The sequence below is a fragment of the Petaurus breviceps genome, unplaced genomic scaffold (assembly GCF_028583685.1).
Source record: "Petaurus breviceps papuanus isolate PSGF00001 unplaced genomic scaffold, PetGlider_PUasm1.0 90537, whole genome shotgun sequence".
NCBI classification, from domain to species: Eukaryota; Metazoa; Chordata; class Mammalia; order Diprotodontia; family Petauridae; genus Petaurus; species Petaurus breviceps.
Window position 1 is genome coordinate 1,353,424 of NW_027187271.1, and position 26,001 is coordinate 1,379,424.

Below are 26,001 nucleotides of genomic sequence, written 5' to 3' on the forward strand. Positions count from 1 at the left end.
AAAATTGATTTTACTGCAGAGAAGGGGTGGAGTGGTGGTGGGAGGAGAGAGGGGTGGAGTTCCCTGATATTTATGACTTATTCTCCCTTCCGCCCCCTCCCCCCCAAACTCAGTTCATTCCCCAGGGACCCAGGGGGAAGGTGGGTCCTAAAGAGACTAGACATTTTGAAAACAACCAGAAAGTTGGGGAGGAAGCCCAGCAAATTGCTTTCCTGCAAAGAGGACCTAGCTGCTAGGCCTAAGGGGACCTGAGGGCCTGTCCTCAGGCCCAGCACTGAGGAGACACCAGACGAATGGAATGGGCTCGGGGTTTCTTCCTGAAAGCGGTAAGACTTTTGGAAGCTGGAGGGAAACACTATTCCTCAACCCAAACTCACCCTGTCCCACCACCTGACACAATCTGCATCCCCATGCTGGGTTGAAGAACACCTCACCCCTAGTTGTCATCTTCTTCCCCTAGTACTTCCTGTCTCTTTCTGAGCATCTGTCTTCTCTAGAACTCCTGATAGCTGTGAGCTAGAGTATCTTAAGAAAGCTAGGTTTCAGTGAGTTCCAGAAAATGGAACAGGGAGGGGAAGATAAGTAAGGGCATTTGTTCATAATAAAAGACGATTCTAGAGGCCAGCCAATGAAAGATAAGGACTAGGAAGGGCTAGGGCTAGGCTGCATAGTAATGAGACAGTGCAAAACTAGGGAGAGGGGAGAAAGAGTTTTGAAGGTGGTAAGGTCCCTAGGAAGAGATAGACCTTGAGCTCAGCTGTAATGGTGGAAAAAGCGAAGGAACCGGTTTCCTCCTTTATCCTCCAACCCCCACAGGCATGCAAGCTAGTACAATAGCTCCCCCATTTCCCCGTCCTATCTTTTCTCTCTATCCTTCCCATTGCTTTGTTGTTCCTCAATTCCATGTCTTTACCCAGTCTCACCCTCACACTTCTCCCTGTTATCTGCTGGGCTGTCTCCAATTGTCCTGATCTATATCTGGCCACTGGACCCAGGTGGCTCTGGAAGAGAAAGTAAGGCTAGTGACTTTGCACAGCTCTTACTCAAATACATTTCAACTGCAAGTCATGGCATCATCTTCCTAATGTCATGGTCCTCTTCAGAAACAAAGGACAAACCACACACAACCCTATCATCCTCTACCCCTCTCCTTCCCCAGCCTATTCCCTCCATTTCTTCTACAGTCTTCTCCCATCTCCCTCTCTTATATCATCTACCTGTCTCTCCATCCTCTATCCTCTCCCATTCCAATGTCCTGCCCCCCATCTACCTCTCTTCTCATCAAACATCCTTCCCTCCCTCAATTCCCCAAGGGCTTTTCCATGAGTTTCTGTCCCACTAGCCCTCTACTGACCTCAGGGTCCCTCTGATCCCAGCATCAAGAGCTGTCCTCCCACCATTCCTATACCATCTACAAACAAGCAGAAGAAGACCAGAGAAAACGATTGGAGGAAGATGAAAAGCAAGAGGACGAAGGAGAAGACCCAGCTGCTATCATCATGGATATGGAGCTACAGACCACCAACCAACAGGGGCAAAAGCAGGGGGAACCTGGGAGGCAGAATCTGATCCCCAAGATAATCACCCACCTTATACTCATCAATCTCTTGGTCTTTACTGTGGGTAAGAACAAATTCCCTGCCTCCCAACCATGGGACCGGGATGAGCTTGGGAGGTGAGAGGAGGGCCTGGAGATTAAGTGGAGGACCCAGTGAGGAAGATGTCTGAGATTTGAGAAAGGCTGGAAGTCCTGAAGTGGAAGAGGCAGAGTGATGAAGGGTTGAACAAATTGGGGGTGAGTGGTCGTGAGGTAGAGCTAGTTTCTTGAATGCCTCAGTCTCAGAGGGGTAGAATGAAGGAAGGAAGAACATGGTCCTAGAGGGAGGCCAAGTAGATGGGAAATGGCAGGAGCTCAAGTTCTGGGAGAGGAGGGAAAAGGAGAGGAAGCATTAGAGGAAAGTCAATCACTTGGCTTTCCTTATCCCAGCTTTCCTCCTGGGCTACATTGCCTTTCGGGGTTCTTGCCAGTCTTGTAAGGACCCTGTGTCAGAAGTGAGTGATGAAGAACTGAACCCAGACACCAGTGGCTCTACCCTATACTGGGCTGACCTTTGGGATATGTTCCACAAATACTTGGATGAGGAGCAACTGAAAAGTTCTATCAGGTAAGACTCAGGATTGGCTTTTCAGCACTTCAAACTTCAAACAAGCACTTCAGAATATTGCACTCCTCCTCCTAACTGGAGACTCAGATATCTTTTTCTCCAGACCCATGGTTCCTGACTCTCAACTTCAGTTCTTTGATATCTAGGCAGCCACTTTCCCTCCCCTCAGTTAATGTTCACTAAGAAACATTTCTGTACAATGCACTGAGGTAGTGCTACAAAGATGCAAACAGTATATAACTTGCCTCAGAGCTCTAATAGCTAGAGAGTATAGTGCTTCTTCCCCCAGATGACTACTATCTTCATGAAATAAAATGGCTCCCCATTGCCCACTGGAAACTCCCCTGGCAGTGAAAGCTAGGCTGCTCCCCTTCCCTCTTGACTGCATCTGTGTTCGAGGTCCCACCCTGGGTAACACACACACACACACACACACACACACACACACACTAATTTTGCCTCCAAATGAAGAAAAATCCAAATTATAACTCAGGTGTGGACAATGATGATAGTGATCATAATGACTAGTATTTACACAGCACTTTAAGGTTTGTGAAGCACTTTACAGATATTTCATTGTGATCTCACAACACTGGGAAGCTCTTTACCTGCCTTCATAAAGCTTACAGTCAGTTAATGAGAGCTAAAGCATGTACACATAGGAAATGGGTAATGAATAATATAAGACAGCAAATGATAGGAGCTAAATACAGAAAGGAAGTGTGCTAGGGGATAAGAGGCAGGAACGGTCTGAGAGCTGGAGTGGTTGATGAAGGCTTCATGAAAGATGAAATCAGGGCAGGGATTTGGAAAGAGAGAGGAGGCTGAACAACAGAAGTGATAAGAGGGTGATCATAAGAACATAACAGGACTCAGTAAGTTGTGTTCAAACAACTGTGTGGGTCAGTTTGGTTGGAGTGTAAGATTTACATAGGTGGACAATTGAAGACAAGACTGGAAAGGAAGGTTGGAGCCCTATCACAGAAAGCCTTGAGTATAGGTGTGGGCTGAACCCCACTCAGGCTGGTTCCCTGCTAGTTTAGCTCAGATGAAATGAAATGAAACACTCACAGGTCATTCAACAATTACATAAATAGGTTGACTTATCCATAGCATAGAAAGGCTGTTTGACATGAACATAGCAGTTAGCTTGGGTAGATGTGGCCACTCTTGCCTTCCTAGTGAAATGGATCTGATCAGTAGAGGAGGGTCTGGTGACTTACAAGGCTTTAGGAAACTTCCAAGAGGATCAGTCCTTTTTATGTCCTTAGGTTTCCAGGAAAGCATATCAACCCAACCTGAGGAGACCAGGAAGCTGTGTCAAAAGCAAGGCCTTGGGCTTTAGCCCCCATGCCACTCTTGTCTTGGGGACAGCTTCTTTGTCTTTTAGGGAAATAATTGGCACAGCCTACATGGAAAGAATAGGGTAATCCTGGGAGATATTGATCCTTTCACAGATAGCTAAGGACTCTGGACATTATAAGGATCTTAGGCAAGAAAGTATAACATACTTCAGCTGCCATCTGACCTCTGATTGAAAATCTCTAATGACTGGAAGTTCAACACCTCCTGAGGCAGCCTATTCTACATTTTCACAGTTTTAATCATAAGAAAGATTTTCCTGATATGAGGCTTTCTAACTTCTTTGCAACTGCCACCTGTTCATTCCTGGTCTTGCCCTCCAGGACCATACAGGACACTTCTCATCTCTTATCCACATGACAACCTTTCAGATACCTGAAGTTAGCTATCCTTTCTTCCCAAAATATTCCCAGTTCCTTCAGCTGACCCCAGAAATATGGACTCATTAACCTATCTGGCGACTTCTGGATTCTCTCCAGCTGATCAGGGTCCTCCCCCAACTGTGAGAACTCTTGTGGTACAGTGGAATGGGCCTTGGTTTTGGGCTCAGGTTTTCACTTGAAAATCTTCCCTCTAGTATCTATTAGTTTTGAGCGCGTATAGATGGCCTTTGAGGCCCTTTCCAGCCAATGATCTAAAATCATACTAGTTTTTTTGACTTCCATCTCACACTACTGACTCCGTAGACGGTTGGTAGGCAGCGCATGCTGGTAGATGCTTAACATCTAGCTCTCTGGGGACAGTGTGTGTATTTGTGTGTGTGTGTGTCTGCATCATTAATATTTTCTCCATCATTTCCTCAAATAATCAGTAAAACAATAAATCAAACTCTGCTTTGTAGTGTTTGTTGATTTCTGAAGTACAAATACTCACACTGAAAATTTAACAATCTAGCAAGCCAGTTAGAGCTGGCTCCAACACCCCTCTGTTTGTAGGCTACTAAAACTCCCTGATCTTTTTTTTCAGACAGATTGCTGTCTAACTGTAGCTCTTCCATCTTGTTCTTGTGAAGCTGATATCTGAACCAAATGGTAATGCTTTACATTGATCCCTACTGAATTTCATCTTATTAGATTTCACCTAGTGCTCTAATCTGTAGATCTTTGTGAATCCTGATTTTAATCAACCAGCACATCAGCTATACCTCGCAATTTGGTATCATTTACAGATATGACAAATGTGCCATCTGTGACTTTGTCCAAGTCACAGCAAAATTGCTCAACAGTACAGGGCCAAGAACGCAGCAGGAAGGGAAGAGTAGGAGGAGATAGGGAGAGAACTACAATTTCACTGGTATAAGGAACTCCCAATAAGGAAAGTCCCTCTACTAATGTAGATCTGGACCTACTCTTCAAGTTATAGAATCATTTAAGGCACCAAGTGGGTAAGTGACTTATCCAGGATTTCACTGCCATTATGTGCCCAAGGTAGGACTTGAATGCAAGTCTTCCTGACTCCAAAATCAGCTAGCTATCTTCCCATAGTGCTGTACTGCCTCACCTGTAATACCTGTCATCAAATATTTGAAACGTTTCTTAAAAGAAGGATAGGGTTTCTCTTGCTTGACACCAGAAGGAAGAATTAGAAGCTGTGGGGTAGCAGATTTTGGCCCAATGTAAGGAAATCCTAATAATTAGCACCGTTCAAAAGTAGGATGGAATGCTCTGGGAAGTGGTAAATTCCTCATCCCTACAAGTAATTAAATAGAGACTAGATGACTTTTTGTTAGGAAAGTCATAGATTTATACATCAGGTGAGGATGATACTTTGACTTCTAAGGTCTCTTTTAATTCTAATCATAGAATAATTTAATCACATCACAATAGGATATATGATCAAGGCCCCTCTTACTAAAGTGACAGTCTGAGTCTTATACTATAACTACTTTGGGGTTTGACAAGTAGCATGTTTTCAGCCTGTAGTTACTTAGAGATTTCCTTCCTGTTTATTTTCTTTTTTTTAATAGTATTTTATTTTTTTCCCCACAATTCCAGATTAAGAACATTTTTCGCATTCATTTTTACAAGGTTTTGAATTACAAGTTTTTTTCCTTTCCCCCATCCCTTCCTCTCTTCTGAAAATGGTAGGTAGTTTGATATAGTTTATACATATGCTATCATGTAAAACATAGTTCCATATTCATCACAGATGTGGATGAAGAAACAGATTTAAAGTTAAAAAAAATCATGAGAAAGAATAAAGTAAAAAATAAGCTTCAATCTGCATTCAGAGTCCATCAGTTCTTTTTTTTTTTTTAAATATAAAATTTTTTGGAGGGGGGAGGCAAGGCAATTGGGGTTAAGTGACTTGCCCAAAGTCATACAGCTAGTTAAGTGTCAAGTGTCTGAGGCCAGGTTTGAACTCAGGTCCTCCTGATTTCAGGGCCAGTGCTGTACCATTCACTGTACCACCTAGCTGCCCCCCATCAGTTCTTTATTTGGATATGGATAGTATTTTCCTTTGTGAGTCCTTTGTACTTATCTTGGATCATTGTGTTGCTGAGAAAAGCTGAGTCATTCATAGTTGATCCTCACATGATGTTTCTGATACTGTGTAATGTTTTTCTGGTTCTGCGCATTTCACTTTGCATCAGTTTGTACAAGTCTTTCCAGGTTTTCCTTTACTGTGTGTGTCTCTCTGCTTCAAGTATATTTCTTGCAAGCAATATATTGTAGGATACTGGTTTTTGATTCACTTATCCTCTTCTATGTGAGAGTTCATCCCATTCACCGTTATGATTACTACCTGTGTATTTCCCTCTGTCCCATTCTTCTTCCTGTTTGTCCTTTTTCCTTTTACCCTTTCCCACAACACCAATGTTTTGCCTCTGTCTACTACCTCCCCTGATCTGCCTTCCCTTCTGTCGATTCCCACCTCCCCTCCTCCCCTTTATTTAATCTCCTCCCCTCCTACCTCCCTGTCAGGTAAGATAGATTTCTACATTCATCTGATTGTGTATATTATTCCCTCTTTGAACCAATACTGATGAGAGTAAGGTTCAAGCAATGCCCATTGCCCCCCTCCCATCTTCCCTTCCATTGTAATAGGGCTTTCTTCTTCATGTGAGATGATTTACCCCATTCTACCTCTCCCTTCCTTCTGCACCCATTTTACTCTTCTTTTCTTATTTTTTAATGTGATTTTTTAAAAAGTAATTTTTTTTTTTATTTTTTGGAGGGCAATTGGGGTTAAGTGACTTGCCAATGGTCACTTGGCTTGTTTTTTTGTGTTAAGTGTCTGAGGCCGGATTTGAACTCAGGTCCTCCTGACTCCAGGGCTGCTGCTCTATTCACTGAGTCACCTAGCCGCCCCTAAAAATGTTTTTAATGTCATTCTTATTTTTTAATGTTATTTCTTATTTTTAATGTCATTTTTTTTGTCAATTAATGTCATTCCTTCAAATATACCTTATACCCATACTCTTTGTCTATGTTTATTCCCTTTATCTGTACTGTTAGTGATACAATTTTTAAGAGTTACAAGTGTCATCTTCCCATGTAGGGATGTAAACAGTTTAATTCTACTGAATCCCTTCTGGCTTTCCTCCTACCTCCTTCCTTTTTACCTGTTTATGCTTCTCTTGGGTTTTGATATTGGAGGTCAAATTTTTGGTTTAGTTCTTCTGGTCTTCTCCTTATGAAGGCTTGAAATCCTCTTATTTCATTGAATGATCTTTTATTTTCCTTGATGTAGTATGCTTCATGTTGCCTGTTAAGTGATTCTTGATTGTAGTCCTAGCTCCTTTGCCCTCTGGAATATCATGTTCCATGACCTCTAATCCATTAATGTTGCAGCTGCTGAGTCCCCTATGATCCTGATTATGACTCCCCAATATTTAAATTCTTTATGTCTACTTGCAGTATTTTTTCCTTGACCTGATAGTTCTGAAATTTGGCCATAATATTCCTTTTGGGATCTCTTTCTTGAGGTGATCAGTGGATTCTTTCAATGCCTGTTTTTCCTCTGGTTTCATGACATCAGGGAAGTTTTCCTTGATAATTTCTTGAAAGATGCTGTCCAGGTCTTCTTTTTTATTATGGCCTTCAGGTAGCCCAATGATTCTGATATTGCCTCTCCTGGATCAATTTTCCAGGTCAGTTGATTTTTCCATGAGGTATTTTACATTTTCTTCTATTTTTTCATTATTTTGAATTTGTTTGATTAATTCATACTGTCTCATAGAGTCATTAGCTTCTACTTGCCCAATTCTAACTTTTAAGGTGTTGTTTTCCTCAATTAGCTTTTGTACTTTCTTTTCCATTTGGCTTCTTTATAGATTTTTGTATCTCCTTTCCATTTGGCCAATTCTATTTTTTAAGCAAGCAGTTTTCTAAGCTGTTGAGTCTTTTTTTCATAATTCTCTTGCATCACTCTCATTCCCTTTTTTTTCTCTCTTTTATGATTTTTAAGCTCCTTTTGAGCTCTTTCATGAGTTCTTTCTGGGCTTGAGAGGACTTCCTGTTTTTCTTTAGGGTTTTGACCATAGGTGTTTTGACATTGTTGTCTTCTTCTGAGTTGTGTCTTGGTCTCTGTCACTATAATAACTTTCTATGGTCAGATTCTTTTTTTTGGTTGTTGTTTTTCTACTCATCCCCCCTGTTCCTTTTTGGCCTTTTTTCTTTTCTTTTTCATTTGAGCTTTGCTCCAAGGGCAGAAGAGCCACTGTCTCAGGCTTCTTGTGCTAGTACTGCAGGCCCTGGCTATTTACCTGGTGTTGTACTGATATTGCCCTGAGGCCCATGGGGGATCCTTGTGTCCTGGTGCTGTGCTTCAGGGGTGGGGTAGGGTTTGGGGTTGGTTGTTGTTGCCAGAAGCTGTAGGGGTCTGGCATCTTAGCTGGTGATGAGCTGGGGTCCTAATAGTAGTGTCTGTCATGTGCTGAGGCCAGGTGGGGTTTTTCTGCATTTCCCTGGGACTACACTGAAGCACGTGGAGATCTGGCCCCTGGAGCATCCTCCAGCTGGAGCTGCACTGAAACACACAGAGGTCCAGTTACTGTAGGACACTCAGCAGGGGCAACACTGAAGCATTTGGAAATCTGGCCACTGCAGGACAGCTGCCTGCTGGGGCCTGCACTGAAGCACAAAGTGGGTCTCACAGCTGAAGTCTGTTGGCTCCCTTGGCTATGCTAAGGCACTTGGGGATCCAAGTATTGGCAGTGTTTGCCTACTCCGCTGCACTGAGGCTCAGGATCTCCCACTGCTTTGCTGAGGTGGGGCTTGCTGCTGACTTGCTGGTACTCTTCCTGTCCTAGAACGGGCTCCCCTTTTACCTGAAATGGACCTTTTTTGCTGATCCTCCAAGTCTCCCAGGCTAAAAGAATGCTCCACCCTGTCTTTCTGCTGACTTCACTGTTCCAGGATTTGTTCTGGGGTGCTATTTTATGGTTGTTTGATTATTTTCAGGTAGATATGGGAGGGCTACAGTGATTTACAGCTTGTTCTGCCATCCTGGCTTCTGGAAATTCTGTTTATCTATTTTTATTCTGCCCCCAGCCAGGGCAGGACAGATTGTCTAGCGTGTGTGTGTGTGTGTGTGTGTGTGTGTGTGTGTGTGTGTACTTGTGAAGAGAATAGTTTCTGGAAGAGGCCCTGGTCAACCTGTGTCCATCTACCAGAAGAGGTGGAAGAGCCTGGGACTGGCCAGAGCATGGTCAGATTATCATTGTGCATGGCAGTGATGAAATTGGGACCGATTGATGAGTATATGTCTGAGGTTTTCTCCTCTCTCTCCCACCTGTAATATAGAAACTGAATACTTATAGAAAAGAGAAGCTAACACAGAAAGACTGGAAAGAACCCAGAGACTGTAAGACCCGCTGTAATTCCAAGTTATGACAGTGGCCCAGGGGCAAGGTGATGAGGACCTGAGCTAAGGTATTTTCAGAAGAAGTGGAAAGGAGAGGATGAGTACTAAAGATATGTGAAAGAGTAGCATGATAAGAGTTGGTAACAACTTGGATTGGATAAAATGGATGAAGGAGAGGAAAGAATCCAATGTAACTCCTAGATTTGTAGTCAGGGAGACTAGAAAAAGGGCAGTTAACATGAACAGAAATGAAGTATTTGGGAGGGACACTTGCTTTGCAGGAAAAGGTGAAGAGTTCCATTTTGGACATGTTGAATTTGGGATAATAGCATCTTCAGGAGATTTCATGTAAAGATGTAAAGATATTAAGGTGACAATGATGTTCATTCCACATATACCTTGAGAATGAACCCTTATGAGATGAGTCAAGAAGAATAAACTAGAGATGTTTAACATAGACAAGACTTGGGGCTGGGGGCCGCTGTGATAGCAATAGTTTCCATGTACTTTAGGACTTCCCAGGCATGGAGGATCAACCTCTGCAAAGGTGAGTAATGGTATATGTAAGGAACAGCAGGAAGGATAGTTTGACTGGGCTGTTGAGTTCATGAAGGAGTCAGAGTCAGGTGGTAAAGGGTTTTAAATGCCAAACAGAGGAGTCTGTATTTGTTCCAAGAGATAATAGGGAGCCACTGGCCTGTTGTTTAGGAATATCACTTTGGTGGTTACGTGGAGGATGGGAGACAGGAGAGACTAGAGTCTATTGACATCATGATGACGATGATGATGTAAACACTGGCACTGGTACATCACTGGCACTGACAAATACTGGCACCAGGAGAGCCTTAGCTAAAGGATATAAAATGTTATATTTCTACACAGATTTTTAAGATTTATAAGGCATTTTCCTACTAACAACCCTATGAAAGAGATTGGATAAGCTCTTCTCATTTTTAAGTGAGAAAACTGAGAAACCAGAGGTTAAATGACATGCCTAACAAAGGTCACACTCACTGTTATTAAGTGGTAGATCCAGACTTGAACTCAGTTCTATACTCTTTTAACTACACCTCAATGCCCATGAACATTGAACAGCCCCAGGAAATGAAGAAACCATTCAGAAAATCATGGGAATCCAGAAGCAGAGTGATATAATTCAATACCATAATTATTTCAATATGTAATTGATATGATATTGTTCAGTAGTTTCAGACTCTTCATGACCCCATTTGGGATTTTCTTGACAAAGATATTGAAGTGGTTTGCCATTTCCTTCTCTAGCTCACTTTACAGATGAGTAAATTGAGGCTGACAGAGTTACTAAGTGTCTGAGGCTGGATTCTGAACTCAGGAAGATGAATATTCCTGACTCCAGGCCTGGCACTCTATCCACTGGGCCACCTAGCTGCCCTATAATAGTAATAGCTAGCATTTATATAATGCTTTATGGCTTTCTAATCCCTTTTCAAATATCTTTTTTGAGCCTCACAAAATGGATTATTTTACAGATGAGGAAACTGAGGCAGACAGGGTTAAGTGACCTACCCAGGGTCACACAGATAAAACATCTGTGTCTGTGGCTGAATTTGAACTTAGGTCTTTCTGACTCCAGGTCCACCTAACCTGCCTATCATATTGGGGAGCTCTGGAAGACTCAAGGGATAGAAGGCAAAACAACAGAAAGTCTTCCTCATGAAAGCAGAAAATCTGGCACTCAAGGATCATATTAGGATGTGCTAAATAAATTCAAGCAATAGAAAGACTGAAAAAAGCTAGAATTTTGTTCCTTTAAGGAAAGCTGTCTGTCACTCCTCACACTGACCAACACTGTGCACACACACATAGATTCATGCTCTGGGCTGGGGATGAGATGAATATATGAACTTGACTGCATTTTAAATACCACCATAGTTCTCCCCTGGGATTATAGAAAGCAACTATGGGATTTGGAACCAGATAGAACCTGTCATCTAGTACAACGATCTCCATCTTGTTTGTTTTTTTATGCTTAATTTTTTTTATTCTAAACCAAAAACAAATACAATAAGAGTAAAAGAGAAAGAAAAAAAAGAGCATTTCCATATACACAGGGTACAAAAAGTATGGGAAACTGTGAATCTACATTTCATATTGCTTGTTTTTTTTTTAAATAAAGCATATAATGCACCCAACACCTTTATTTTCAAAACTATCTTGCTGGTTTGTGCTTCCTTCTGAACTCCCTTTTGTTCTTTTCTGGACATTTAAAAAAATGTTGTCCCCCCCCATCACTATTCCTGACCCTACTGCCCTCCTAATTAAAAAGAGAGAAATTTTTAAAAACCTGAACCTTGTAACAAATACACATAGTTAAGCAAAATTAATTAACACAAAAATCATATCCAAAGAAACTGTGTCTCTTTCACCACCTCTGGTCCTTTACCCTTCCGTCAGGAAGACTGGAACTTGCTTCATCATATGTCCTCTGGAGATTGGTCATTGATCTGAAAGAGTTCTCTGAGCTTTCAAAGTTGTTTTTCTTTTCAATATGGCTGCCCTTGTATAAAATGCTCCCCTGGTTCTGCTCACTTTACTCCACATCAGTTCATACTTCCCAGAATCCTCTTAAACTATCTTGTCATTTCTTGCAATATAATAATATTCCATTACAACAATATATTATAATTTCTCCAGCCAAGCTCCATTGATGCAAGAAGTTTGTATGGCTTGAAATTATTCCCTCACTGGTATGATTCTTCCTCTTAACTTCTCCCTCCCAGTACCCACCTGTTTCTAATGAATTTGATATAGTTTATGCTAACTTTTTTTGTGTATGATGTGTTCAACCCTCTTTTATCAAGTTCAGATAAGAGTGAGGTTTATCTGATGCCCACTCTCCCCTTAACCCTTCCTCCATGTTCATACATTCTTCTTCTCATATTATTCTTATCTCAATTATGAGAAACTTCATGTTCTACCCCCTTCTTCCTCCTTTCTATACAAATATATTTCTTTAACTCTCCTCTTTCTTCTAGACTTAAGGGTGATCAGGAAAGGCTTCCTGTTCAACATGAAATTTGAAAGAGACCAAGAGGTAGAGATCAGGAGGGAGACCATTCCTGGCATGGGAGATGTCTAATGAAAAAGTTAGAAGATGGGATTTTTTGGTTGTGGAACAGTAAGAAGACCAGTATCATTGGTGGCACAGTGGAGAGTGCCAGGCTTGAAGTAAAGAAATCTCTTCTTCCTGAGTTCAAATCTGGCCTCAGACACTTACTATCTGTGTGACCCTGGGCAAGTCACTTAACCCTGTTAGCTTCAGTTTCCTCATCTATAAAAATGAGCGGGAGAAGGAAAGTTAGCCACAGTTAAAATGACTGAACAACAAATCACTGGAATGCAGAGTATGGAGTGGTGGGTGGGGTAGACTGGGAGGGGGAGAAGGTTGAGGGGCAAAAAGAGGATTTTACATCTCTCTATCCTGAGTTTATTGAGTAGGAGGAAGTGCCATGGTCAGACTAGTGATCTAAGATCACTGACAGCTGAGTGGAGGATGGGCCGAAATGGAGTAAGATGAATGAAAGGCAGGCAGACCAGCCAGAGGACTATTGCAGTAGTTCAAGTGGGGGGTGATAAAGGCCTGTATCAGGGTATCTCAGAGGAGAAGAGAAAAAAAGGCATATATGAGAGATGTTACAAAGGTAAAATCAATAGGTCTTGGCAACAGGTTGGATACGGAGATGATAGAGGGTGAAGAGTTGAGGAAGACACCTAGGTTCTGAGCCTGGGGGATTGAAAGGATGTCTTGTTTACTTACACAGGAGTTACCTTTAATGGTGTCCTCCTCTCCTATTGCCCACGGGGCTTGTAGCTGAATTTTTGTGCAGGTTTGGAGTAGAAGAAGTCACTTATTGGAGCTCCTTATTGAATTTTTTTTTTTTATCATGCTGTCTTGATATGATTTTTAGGTTTGGAGTAGGCATGTGGGAGCTGGGCTGCCTGCCTCTGTTCAGATAACCATTTTGGCTTGATGTACCCTTCTTTATAAAAGGGAAGAAAATGAAGCCCAGAAATCTAAAGATAAATTACTCAAGGTTCCATAGGTCATATAGGTAGTAAAAGTGTTTGAGCAGGATTTGAAATGAAGTCTCCTCACTTTATATTCAATGCCCTTTCTACAATGTGATTGGGATAGAGCCCTGGGCTCCAATATCAGAGAATAATAATGGAATCTCAGAGGTCAAAGAGGCTTCTTAGATCATCTGATCCACCCTAGACCTCATAGAGAATACCCTCTGATTACTATAGCTAGTAATCTTCCAGCTTTCACATGAAGACTTCAAAGAGAAAGGGAATTTACTCCCTCAAGAAGAAGGAAAAGAAAAAGGAAGTAAGGAAACAGCATTTATCAAGCACTTTATGATGTGTCCAATACTATGCTAAGCATTTTACAAATATTATATCATTTGATTTAAAGTAGGTATTATTATTATCCCCATCTTATAGTTGAGGAAACTGAAGCAGACAGAGGTGTAAGTGACTTACCCAGGGTCACATAGCTAGCAAGAATCAGAATCCATATCTGAACTCAGGTCCTCCTGACTCCAGGCCCTGTCTCCACCAGCTGCTTTTAGGTGATTTGCATGGAGTGGGAGCTAAGCTGCTGGTAGACTGCAGCACTAAGAATTGAACCCTGATCTCCAGACCCCAAAACCAGTCATCTCTATACTGTAGTGCTCTAGAGGTTAGATTTTCTGGAGGTCTGGGGAGCACAATGGGATATGGTAAAGACAGTTCATGAACTATTGTTTCCAAGTCAAGCCTACTCCATCATAGGGAAGATGTAGTCTCCAGTGCCTTCCTGACCTGTTTTGGATTTGGGCACTTTGCACATCATCAGTCAGGAACCCTTGTCCATGGTTTCATTGCCATCCCAAGCTGCCATCCCTTCTAACTTTTCCCCACGGGCAAGGCTGGGCCAGCATGATAGCAGGAGCATTGCCCCAGCTGCTGAGGGGTAAAAAGCTGGGAGATACACCAGCCCAGGTCTGCATCCCATGAGAGGAGAAAAGTTCAGTCAAGTTAGTGGCACAGCCAGGACTAGAACTCTTGACTCATAATCCCATGGCAGCTATGTGGCACAATGGGTAGAGTACCAGGCCTGCAGTCAGGAAGTCTTAAATTCAAATCCACCTCACTAGCTATGTGACTCTGTGCAAGTCACTTTGCCTCAGTTTCCTTTTCTGTAAAATAGGTATAATACCAGCTCTCGCGAACTTGGTGAATGGTATTGGCGCCATTGGACTCCAGGCGGGTCTGCTCTGCAGCAACAAGCCCCCTCCAGCCACAGCCACAGCCGCAGCCTCCGGCTGGGGTGAGGAGCAGCCGCAGCAGCCATCGCCAGTGGCTGTGTGAGCGGATCCGAGTCGCAGTGTCAGCGCCAAGAGGTGAATTGGGGCCCTCACGATGAGTTCTTCAGTGAACGTGAAAAAGCTGAAGGTGTCGGGGCTAAAGGAGGAGCTCAAGAAGCGGCGCTTCTATCACAAGGGCCTCAAGGCTGAGCTCATGGAACGGCTCCAGGCCCCGCTAGACGAAGAGGCCTCCGGAGGCCGCCCCACCTTGGAGCCCAGGAATGGCAGCCTTGGCCTGGGCGGAGATTCCGCTGGGCGCTCACACACGCAGCCCTCGGGAGCAGGCCTCGAGCAGGAGGCCGCGACCTCGGCCGACGAGGAAGAGGAGGAGGAGGACGGGATCGCGGCCCTGGATGGCGACCAGATGGAGCTAGGGGAAGAAAATGGGGCCGCGGGGGCGGCTGATTCGGGCCCAATGGACGAGGAGGAGGCGGGCGGCTCCTCGGAGGACGAAAACGGCGACGACCAGGGCTTCCAGAAAGGGGAGGACGAGCTCGGGGACGAGGAGGAGGAAGTGGGCTCGGGAGACGAGAACGGACACAGGGAGCAGCAGTCACAACCGCCGACTACGCCGCAGCAACAGCAGCCTCAGCAGCAGCGCGGGGCGGCCAGGGAGGCTGCGGGGAAGAGCGGCGGCCCCACCTCGCCGTCTGCCGTGACGGTGGCGCCTCCCTCGGCAGCGAGACGGACCCAGCAGCAGGCGGGAGGCGGCAGAGGCGGCGGCCGCCCCGGGGCTCCGGCGGCGAGAGATGGCAAAACAGAACAGAAAGGTGGAGACAAAAAGAGAGGTGTTAAAAGACAACATGAAGATCCTGGCCGGGGCTGTTTTGAGGACATTGAAGAAAACAAGTACAGCAGAGCTAAATCTCCTCAGCCACGGGTTGAAGAGGAAGATGAACACTTTGATCACACAGTGGTTTGTCTTGATACTTAACAATCGTGATCTGCATTTTAAAATCTCAAGAGACCGTCTCAGCGCTTCTTCACTTACTATGGAGAGTTTTGCTTTCCTTTGGGCTGGAGGAACAGCTTCTTAAGGAGTTTCAAAAGGCAAAGTTTGCTTTGAGATGAAGGTTACATAGAAGATCGCAGTGAGGTATTTATATACAAAAGATATTGATATACATGAAGTACGGATTGGCTGGTCACTTGCAACCAGTGCAATATTACTTGGTGAAGAATTTTTTATGGGTATTCTCTAAAAGGAATAAAAACATGCAACTGTGAGACTGAAGACTATGGAGACAAGTTTGATGAAAATGATGTGATTTCCTGTTTTGCTAATTTTGAAGGTGAAGAAGTGGAGCTTTCCTATGCAAAGAATGGACAAGATCTTGGTGTTGCTTTCAAAATTAACAAGGAGGTTCTTGCTGGGCAGCCTCTATTCCCTCATGTTCTCTGCCGTAACTGTGCAGTTGAAATTAATTTTGGTCAGAAGAAAGAGCCATATTTCCCAATACCTGAAGAATATACTTTCATCCAGAATGTCTCATTAGATGATCGTGTTAGAGGGATGAAAGAACCAGATGAGAAGAAAGATTGTGAAGTTGTGATGATGATTGGCTTGCCAGGAGCAGGAAAAACTACCTGGGTTACTAAGCATGCAGCAGAAAATCCTGGTAAATACAACATTCTTGGAACAAACACTATTATGGATAAAATTATAGTGGCAGGCTTTAAGAGACAGATGGCTGATGCTGGAAAATTGAACACTGTTGCAAAGAGCCCCACAGAGTCTTGGAAAATTCATTGAAATAGCTGCTCATAAGAAGCAGAACTTCATTCTGGATCAGACAAATGTGTCTGCAGCTGCCCAGAGGAGAAAAATGTGCCTGTTTGCAGGCTTTCAGCGAAAAGCTGTAGTAGTTTGCCCAAAAGATGAAGACTACAAGCAAAAAACACAGAAGAAGGCAGAGGTGGAGGGGAAGGATCTCCCAGAACATGCAGTTCTCAAAATGAAAGGGAACTTTACACTGCCAGAGGTAGCTGAATGTTCTGATGAGATAACCTATGTAGAGCTGCAGAAAGAAGAAGCCCAAAAGCTTTTGGAGCAATAAAGAAGAAAGTAAAAAAATCTCTTCCTCCAGAAAAGAAACAGAATGCTGGCTCTAAGAGGAGCAATATGAATAAGAGTGGCAAAAACCAGTTTAATAGAGGTCGTGGAGGATTTAACATGCATGGTGAAAACTTCAGAGGAGGTGCTCCTGGATATCGTGGTGGTTATAATAGAAGGGGAAATATGCCATAGCGTGGTGGTGGAGAAGAAGGAAGTGGAGGAATTGGTTATCCAACTGGTTATCCAATCCAACTGGCCCAGTCTTTCTCAGCAGAGGTGGTTATTCAAACAGAGGCAACTACAATAGAGGTGGAATGTCCAATAGAGGGAACTACAACCAGAACTTCAGAGGCTCAGGAAACGATCGTGTCTACAAAAATCAATCTCAGGGTTACAACCAGAGGCAGCAGGGTCAATTCTGGGGTCAGAAGCCATGGAGTCAGCATTATCACCAAGGATATTATTAAATACCCAAATAAAAACGAACTGATACATATTTCTCCAAAACCTTCACAAAAAGTCGACTGTTCTTTAGTAGTCTAACTTTTTAAACATTCCACAAGAGGAAGTACCTGCAGGTTCCTTTTTTAGAAGCTTTGTGGGTTGATTTTTTTTCTTTCCTTTTTTTGTACATTTTTAATTGCAGTTTTAAAGTGAATCGTAAGAGAACCTCAGCATTCTCAGGTCAGAGAATGTGTCAGTCAGTATTTCAGGGTTCTACATTTTATCTGTAAAATGTGACTTCTTTTTTTTTTTACTACAACAAAAGTAAAATGTTGCTTTGTAAAAAAAAAAAAAAAGGTATAATACCAGCACTTGCCAAATAAGATAATATTTGTATCGTGCCCAGCTCATAGATTCTTAATAATGCTTATTTCCTTCCTGCCTTCAGAGGGCTGAAACAGTGGAAGTTATAGGAAGGCAGCTTTGGGCCCAATAGAAGGACAAGCTTCTTAACAATGAGAGCTGTGCAACAACAGGATGGGTTGATTTCACTGTGGAGTAGTGACGTTTCTATTATGGCAAAGGTGGGGCAGCCCATTCACCAGAGAAGTTGTGGAATGATCCTCTGCACTGGGTAGAAAGTTGACCTAGGTGATCTCTGAGGCCCTTCTCTTATTCTTACTTACCCATTGATGAAGTAGAAATAGTACTTGCAATATATCTCATGGTTTGCTGTGAGAAAGGTGCTTTATAAGCCTTAAAGTAATATACAAATGTGAATGATTCTTATGACAATGTGTCAAAAACTGAGGGTTTAAACACAAGTAACAGAAGTTGGTGACAACTCTCTGAGACTATAAATTACATAGGAGTTGCTGATCTGTATCAGTGGATGGATTTCTCCACACCAAAGAAATCCCAGGTTTGGAACCTTCCCCCCTACTCCACCCACACACACATACACAAAAAGATTTAAGTTTTAAGCACAAGAAAGTATGATAAGTATTAACAGAAGAGGGAACTCAAGAGGAGGTTTCAAGGCATGTTCAATTTGAGGAACTTGTGGGATATCCAGAGGATATCTAGCAGTTAGTTAGAGGTACAGGACTGGAAGGACTTGGGAAATGTAGATTTGGGAGACATGAGCATTGGAGGAGCAGTCTTTGTTGAGTGGTAGATAGAGAAGTAAATGATACATGCTGGTATTATGGGAGAACCAATGGATGAAGGGAAATTTCGTTTTGGGGACTGAGGAGACCTGAGAATATTTGATGGCAAAAGAAAAGGAGCTAGTGGAAATTAGAAAGGGAATGATTTAAGAAAAAAGAACCCACATTTCTTTGTAAGGGGCAGATATCTAACCCCTGGGTGATCAGTCCTCTCCCAGAATTCAAGTATCCTGCCCTCCAGCCCCTTTTTCTCCCCAAACAGGACCATCAGCCTTCTGGAGCGATCCTCAGGTTCCCCTGGAATGACTACTTTATCTCACCAGATTCGAGATATGTTCTCCCAGCAGAAGCTAGACCATGTGTGGATGGACACTCATTATGTGGGGCTACAGTTCCCTGACCCGTGAGTTCGGGTGGTGTTAGGCCTGATAGGCTCTGCTCTGAGAGTATGGTCTGGTGGGACAATGGCAACTAGACAGAGGGTGAAGGCTGAGAAGATTCCTGACTTTTCTCCCACCACAGGGTCTGGCCAAACACACTGCACTGGGTAGATGGGTCTGGCAATGTTTTGAGAGAGTTACAGTTGGAGGATCCTGATGTCTATTGTCCCTACAGTGCCAAAGGCAGTGCTGTTGTAAGGAGATTTCCTGGGGCCCAGATGTCCCTTCCCAGCCCTACCTATCACATCCCTTTAGTTCCCACAGATCCAGACAGTCCCCCAGACTGTCTACGCCTCTCCTGGTTCCCCTTGGCTCCTTTTGACCCCAGAGGTACTGCCCTCCATTTCTACACCCTTCTATTCCTTACCTGGAGCCAGGCTCGGAGTGGGGGGGGGGGGGGGGGAGCAGTCTATTGACTTGGTCACTGTCTTTCTTGCTGGATTCTGTAGGGAGGACTCATCTATGCTAACTATGGGCGACTGAAGGATATGGAAGCTCTCAAAGAGAAGAATTTGGACCCCAAGGGGCACCTACTATTGGTGCGAATAGGACATGTGAGCTTTGCTGAAAAGGTGAGGGACCTCCCTAGGAGAGTAGAGGCTGAAGAGGGAGGAGAGTAATTGGGAAGAGCAAAACACAATCCTATCAGTTTCCACTCCCTCCCAACAAGTCTGCTAGAATTAGAGCTCTTATCATAGAAAGGCAGTGGAAAGAAATAGGAAAGAGCCTTGGGCTTGGAGTCAATCGACCTAGGTTCAAGTTTTGACTGTCACTCAGCAGCTGTGTGAACTTAGGAAATAGGCAATGCAAGGGAACAGAAGGAATAAAAAAAACTCTTTAAAAAGAGGAAATAACTTATGAAGAAACAGGGAAGTAGTGTCTGTTAGGGAAGTAGGAACCATTATAATGAAATTGGAAATGGATTTTAGAGAAACAATAAGCATGGGGAGTACAGGAAACAGGATGTGGATTCTTGGGGTTCAGAAATGGAAAACATGGAGGTGTAGCAAGGATTCAGGAGGGTCTGAGAACTAGGAAGTAGGTTTCAGGTAGATTCAGTAGAATGATGTGGCCTGATTCCTACACCAGGTATCAAATGCTGAGGCCTTTGGGGCTCTGGGTGTCCTCATCTACCCAGACCCTGCTGACATCTATCCGGACCCCCACAAGAAGCTGAGGCTGTCTAACCACACAGCTGTGTATGGACATGTGAGTCAGGTACCTGGGAATCAAAGGGTCTTTTTTGCTTTCCAGGACCCTGACACCTTCAGAAAGGAAGACCAGGCATGAGGCCAAATCCAATGCTACCTAGACTCTATGGTTCATGTAGGAGGACTGGGTGGGGAATGGGAACAGGGAGCTAAGGATAGGGATGATGCCCTGATCTGTTTCTATCCTTTCCAGCTATGCCCCAACTTCCCTAACAGGTTCACTTGGGAACAGGGGACCCCTATACTCCTGGCTTCCCCTCCTTTAATCAAACCCAGTTCCCACCTGTGGAATCCTCTGGCCTCCCTAGTATCCCAGTACAGCCCATCAGTGCCAACATCACTGCCCAGCTGCTGGGGTGAGTAGCGGAAGGTAGGGAGGGAAAAAACCTGGAGTTCTGCTTGGTCACAAGTATGCTAATCTCCAAAGATAAAAAAAGGATCGTCTTTTCCATTCTTTTCTTCTTCTCAGTCCCATGCTCCCCTTTTCCTTTTCCTTCTATCCCTTTATCTCTGGCTGTCATCTCCATTTACCTCTTTCCCTCATCTTCCCTCTCTATCTCTTTACTTTTTCTGTGCCTCTCTGCCCCCTCTTGACCTCCAGATCCTAGGGGCAAAGTCTCTGTGACCTTTTCCCTCAACCCTGTTATTTCCCTGAGCCTGCTGTAGAGCTGCCTTGCCTCCCTGACTTAGTTCCTGCTCCTAGGAAGCAGTCAGGCCCTGAGGCCCCCCAAGAATGGAAAGGGACTCTCTCTGACATTCCATACCGGCTGGGCCCTGGGCCAACTTTGCGCCTTGTTGTCAACAACCATCGAACCTCAACTCCCATTATCAGCATCTTCGGCTGCATTGAGGGTCGCTCAGAACCTGGTAGGAGATGTGGGCTTTGGTTTAGGCTCCACTTCTATTTTATGTATAAGATATATGTGCTGCCTGTGTAAGATATAATGTCCAAATGGATTATCTAAACAGATGTTCTTAGGAAAGCACTGGTATAATCTGAAGTCTAGACTATCTATGAGGAGAGAAGGAAAGCCCACAGGAGAGTGGAAGGGAGAGAGACAAACTCCAGAGCACAGCAAGGCTGGGCACTCTTTTCCTCAGTCTCCCAAAGGGCTACCAGAATAGAATTATATTTATCTGTCCCACTACATATTGCTAGTATATGAGTATATAGGTCAGGACAAAGTTGCTTTCCTGGTGACTATCCTTTAAATTGGGGAGAGTTACTCCAAGCTTCCATCTTCTCCCCTTCCCACCAAACTCTGCTTACATAAAAGACCATCACAAATGACTAAACTCAGTTTTCCCCAGCAGAAGGCAAAAAGAAGTTAGAGGATTTATACAGTTTTTAATATAAGAGAAACACACAAGAATGGATCTTTAGATGGTAGTGAGGTGAGATCACAGGTCCACAAAGAGATAGGTCTTGATCCCATTCAAGGAGAAATTCCTCCCCCTTCCCACAAAACTGGAGTCACTCATGTTAAGAAGCTAACTTCTCTTACATGTCAGCTTCCAAAGTCTCTCTCTCCCTCTGTTTGAAGTTGGTCCCCAAAAAAGAGTTTAGAACCACCACTGCTCTTCCCCTTTCTGTATATCTGTGTGTGTGTGTGTGTGTCTAATGTGCCACATGGAGGAGAACTGAGAAAAATCAATTCTTTTCTAGGCACCATTAAAGATTTAGTTCCAGCACCCTTACTCCACATGTTTACTCTTTCTCCTTGTCCCAGATCATTACATTGTCATTGGGGCCCAGAGAGATGCCTGGGGTCCAGGGGCAGCCAAGTCTGCTGTGGGTACAGCCATCCTGCTGGAGCTGGTGCGCACCTTCTCTGCCATGATGAGGAATGGTAAGGCTACAGCCAAGATACTAGGATCAGGAATGAGAGGTAATAAGGGACCAATATTTGAAGAGGTCCAAGGACAGGAGTGGGGGAAGAAAGAGGGCTTGGGATCTGGCCCAAGGAAGGATTGGGGAGAAAGAAGTTGAAGATTCCAAACCAGGGGTTAGAAGAGGAGACTGAAGGTACCTGGGAGCATGTGAAGTACTGAAAGCAGGACAAGGTGATAACAACTCTAGAGGTGGCCAGTGAAATAAGGATGAGAAAGGCAATTACTCTTCCTCACTCCCTTCCTTCCCATTCATCAGGTTTTCGGCCTCGACGAAGTCTGCTTTTTGTCAGCTGGGATGGTGGTGACTTTGGGAATGTGGGAGCCACTGAATGGCTGGAGGTGATGGGCCAGAAATGAAGAGAGTTTGGGATGGGGGTGGTCCTGGGGGTGGTAGTGGGCTTGTCCTTAGTTTTCTCTATTCCTTCAGGGCTACCTTACTATGTTGCACCTCAAAGCTGTTGTATATGTGAGCCTGGACAATGCTGTGCTTGGTGAGCTGAGATCTTAAGTTTTCCTGTGGAAGAGGAATTAGGACTTGAGGCCTAAACCTAATTGTGTTCCCATCTCCACCTCTCTCCTCAGGGGATGACCAATTTCATGCAAAAACCAGCCCTCTTCTCATCAGCCTCATTGAAAGCATCCTAAAGCAGGTGAGGTCCTAAGAAGACAAAGATCCATAGATTGTCAGAACTGACAGGAAACTTAAAGCACATCATTCAACCCTTCCCTTTCATAGAGAAAACTGGGACCCAGAATTGAGAAGTGACTTGCCTAATGCCATAGAGGCTAGAGAGATCAAAAGTAGGATCCAGGGAAAAAAAACCAGAGGAATCAGAAGTCTAGTTGAAGCCTGATCATTGAGATCTTTTCTTCTATCCTCTCCTGATCTAGGTGGATTCTCCCAACCATAGTGGTCAAACTCTCTATGATCAGGTGGTGGTTCAAGGCCAGAGCTGGGAGGCTGAGGTGTAAGTGACAGACTTCCAAGGGATGGGATGTCCAAGTCTGTCATGGAAAGGGAAGGGAGGGAGAGGGACAGATCTTGGTGGTAATGGTGGTGCTGGTATCCTCCTGGGATATGAGATATCTGAGCACGGAATTGTTCTCCACTCTTGGCTACTCTTGGCCATACCTCCCATCCTTAGGATCCGGCCCCTGACTATGGACAGCAGTGCTTACTCCTTCACTGCCTTTGGAGGGGTCCCTGCCATTGAATTCTCATTCACTGATGTAAGCCTCATCCCACCCCCACCTACAAATATGTCCCCTTTGTCACAACTCCATAATTCCAACCTTACCCACCATTCCATAGCCTAGACACATTGTCCCATCCCCAAACTCTACCCTTACTTCTCTATCCCTAGCTGTTATAGACCTTATTCTTTTCTATCTTTCGTCATCAGAAGGGCTCACCCTACCCCTTCCTGAACACCAAAGAAGATACTTATAAGAATCTGCATGGAGCATTACAAGGGCGGCTGCCAGCTGTGGCCCGAGCTGTGGCCATGGTGGTGGGCCAACTACTCATCCGGCTCAGCCATGATCATCTGCTACCCTTAGACTTTGGCTGCTATGGTGATGTCATCTTGAAGCACATTGGCAGACTCAATGAGTTCTCTGGGGATCTCAAGGTTAGAACCTGGGTATCAGTCCCTAGACAGGGTTGAGATTTCTTCCCTGAATACTATATTCCAAACTTCAGTCCGTTTAGGACTTAGTTCTGCCTCCACTCCTATCTCCCTTCATTTCTCTGAACCTGTGTCCTGAGCTACAGCCTTTAACTTCTCTATTCCCTAAAGCCCCCAAATTATGCTTCCTACTTTCTTCCTTGGCACCCTGGCACTATCCTTAGCCCCTTTTTACTCTCTAGGCTCGGGGCCTGACCCTACAGTGGATATACTCAGCACGAGGTGACTATATCCGGTCAGCTGAGAAGCTACAGAAGGAGATCTACAGCTCAGAGGAGAGCAACGAGAGACTGATGCGAATGTACAATGTCCGAATCATGAGAGTGAGTCAGATTCACATGTCAGCCTTATCCTTATAACTACTGCCATAGGGCAACCCCAACCCTAGCCACTCCAGTTAGTAATATGAAGAAACCTTATTCCTCAACAGCTTTTGCTATTATTGCTTCTCTTCTCTGCTTTTTGAGTCTTACATCCCAAGGCTCTTCCTCTGACCTTTCCCTATCTTCATTCTCTTTCCTGTATCTAGCTCCAATCCCACCCACCCCCACTTACCTGTCTTGTTCCTTGCTTTTGTCTTCCCTCTCCTTTCCCATCTCCTTTCTCCAGTTCCTTTCATCTCCCCTCTTTTCCTATCCACTCATCTTTCTCCTCTCCCAACTGGGATCACTAAGGGAGAAGAGGGTCAAGGATTGAAGTATTGAGTTACCCAGATTTGGACTAGGATTAAATTACAAAAGGAGAGAGAATACTGGGGAAAAGGACCAGGGAAAGACACCTACACTTAGGCAGAAGGATAATTAAAGAAGAAGAGAATCAGGGGAGAATAATGCCAAAGAAGCCAATGCTAAAGAGTTCAAAGAGGATAAGGAATGAGAAAAGACCACTGGATTTAGGAATTGAGGTCATCTGTCACTCAGTGATAGAAGACTGATGAGGGCTGAGCTGTGAGTAGGTAATTAGGAAATAAAGCCATCCAGGATACACTACTCAGACTCCTTCTAGATGTTTCACCACAAGATGAATGAAATAAAGCTTGAAGGATTCAGCAAACATAGGCAAGGATTTGTTATTCTGTGTTTTTAGGCTAAAGGAAGACCTGAGAATACTTGTAGAAAGGGGAAGGAGACAATGGAGCAGGAAGGAATTGATGATGCAAGAGAGAGGGATCCAGTCTCTTCCCTGGCTGTTTGCTATCAATGACTTCTCACTAGAATGCTACCTATGATGCCACTGAGAGCATAAACCCCAGATTACCTGTGCAGGGATAAGGAGAGAGTTAGGAAGAGTGAATTGAGATGGGAGGGAAAGGCTTGTGTGGCTGGAAAGAGAACTGAGGCAGTTGCTGAGGGATAGGTTTGCCACCTAAAGCTCAGATCATTAAAGGATTGGGGGAGATTAGATGGAATTGGGAAGTGTTAGTGAAGAAAGTGGGGTAGAGGATCAGGATAATTATAGAATCAAGTGGGGAGGTGAGAAGTACTTGGCATTGGGCAAATTGTGTAACATCTCTGGCTTTGTCATCTGGAAAAAAAAAAAGAATTGGGCTAGATGATCAATTGTTGTTTCCAGATCTAAACCCTACCAGCAAAAAAGCAGGAGAAGGCAGGCTAAGGAACTTGGGAAAGCATAAAGGACTGTGGGGAATCAGGAAGGAGCACTGGAGGGAGTGGGAAAACTAGGCAAAGGGGAAATGATTGGGGGTGCCTGAGGGAGACTGAAACTGTGGTATGGATGGGTGGTCAAAGTAGGGCTCAAGAAGAAAAGCGATCCTCTCTTTCCTCTCTGACCACTCCCTATGACCCTTGTGGCAGGTAGAATTCTACTTCCTATCCCAGTATGTGTCTCCAGCAATCTACCCATTTCGTCATATCTTCCTGGGTCAAGGGGATCACACTCTGGGGGCCTTACTTGAGCACCTGCAACTGCTGAGGGGCAAGGGGGCTGGGGATGGCTCCCTAAGATATTCAAGACCTCATTTTGAAGAGGGCCACTTACGCCGCCAGCTGGCTCTACTCACCTGGACTCTTCAGGGAGCAGCTAATGCCCTCAGTGGAGATGTCTGGAACATCGACAACAACTTCTGAAGATGGAGAAGTCATAGCACCCAGCTTTGTATATCTCCCTTTTTCTCAGGACCACCCATTTTCTCACCTTTTTCCTCTCTAGATCCTTCACAGAGTCTCCTCCTCTTACACATCCTTTTCCATTAAATTTCAGGGTGCTAGCCTGCCAACTAGCTGCTGATTCCAATTCTTATTTTGCCCCCTTCCTTTTAAATGGACATCTCTGTATGTAAAGTAAGAGGAAACAGTTACATTCCTCTTAATGTGATGATCATACTGTTAGAGAGCAGTATCTGCCCAATCATTCTT

General features: G+C 44.2%; 1 protein-coding gene and 1 pseudogene across 1 annotated transcript; both read left to right on the top strand.

The window, feature by feature from the left end:
• The first annotated feature begins 293 nt into the window (after positions 1-293).
• TFR2 (transferrin receptor 2) lies at positions 294-26,001 on the top strand. The gene is made up of 18 exons (XM_069063132.1): positions 294-326; positions 1,377-1,623; positions 1,988-2,165; positions 18,657-18,797; positions 18,917-19,028; positions 19,284-19,406; positions 19,924-20,043; positions 20,262-20,401; positions 20,749-20,912; positions 21,776-21,895; positions 22,195-22,277; positions 22,366-22,429; positions 22,521-22,588; positions 22,830-22,906; positions 23,084-23,168; positions 23,342-23,569; positions 23,809-23,949; positions 25,441-26,001. The coding sequence occupies exons 1-18, from the start codon at positions 294-296 to the stop codon at positions 25,711-25,713; spliced, it is 2,397 nt and encodes a 798-aa protein (XP_068919233.1). The 3' UTR covers positions 25,714-26,001.
• Positions 13,065-17,590, top strand: LOC138142224 (heterogeneous nuclear ribonucleoprotein U pseudogene; annotated as a pseudogene).

Coding starts and splice junctions, on each gene's coding strand:
- TFR2 (XM_069063132.1), top strand. CDS start 294: ATGGAATGGGCTCGGGGTTTCTTCCTGAAAGCG. Junction 18,798..18,916: donor GGGCTACAGTTCCCTGACCC/GTGAGTTCGGGT, acceptor CTCCCACCACAG/GGTCTGGCCAAACACACTGC. Junction 19,407..19,923: donor ATGTGAGCTTTGCTGAAAAG/GTGAGGGACCTC, acceptor TTCCTACACCAG/GTATCAAATGCTGAGGCCTT.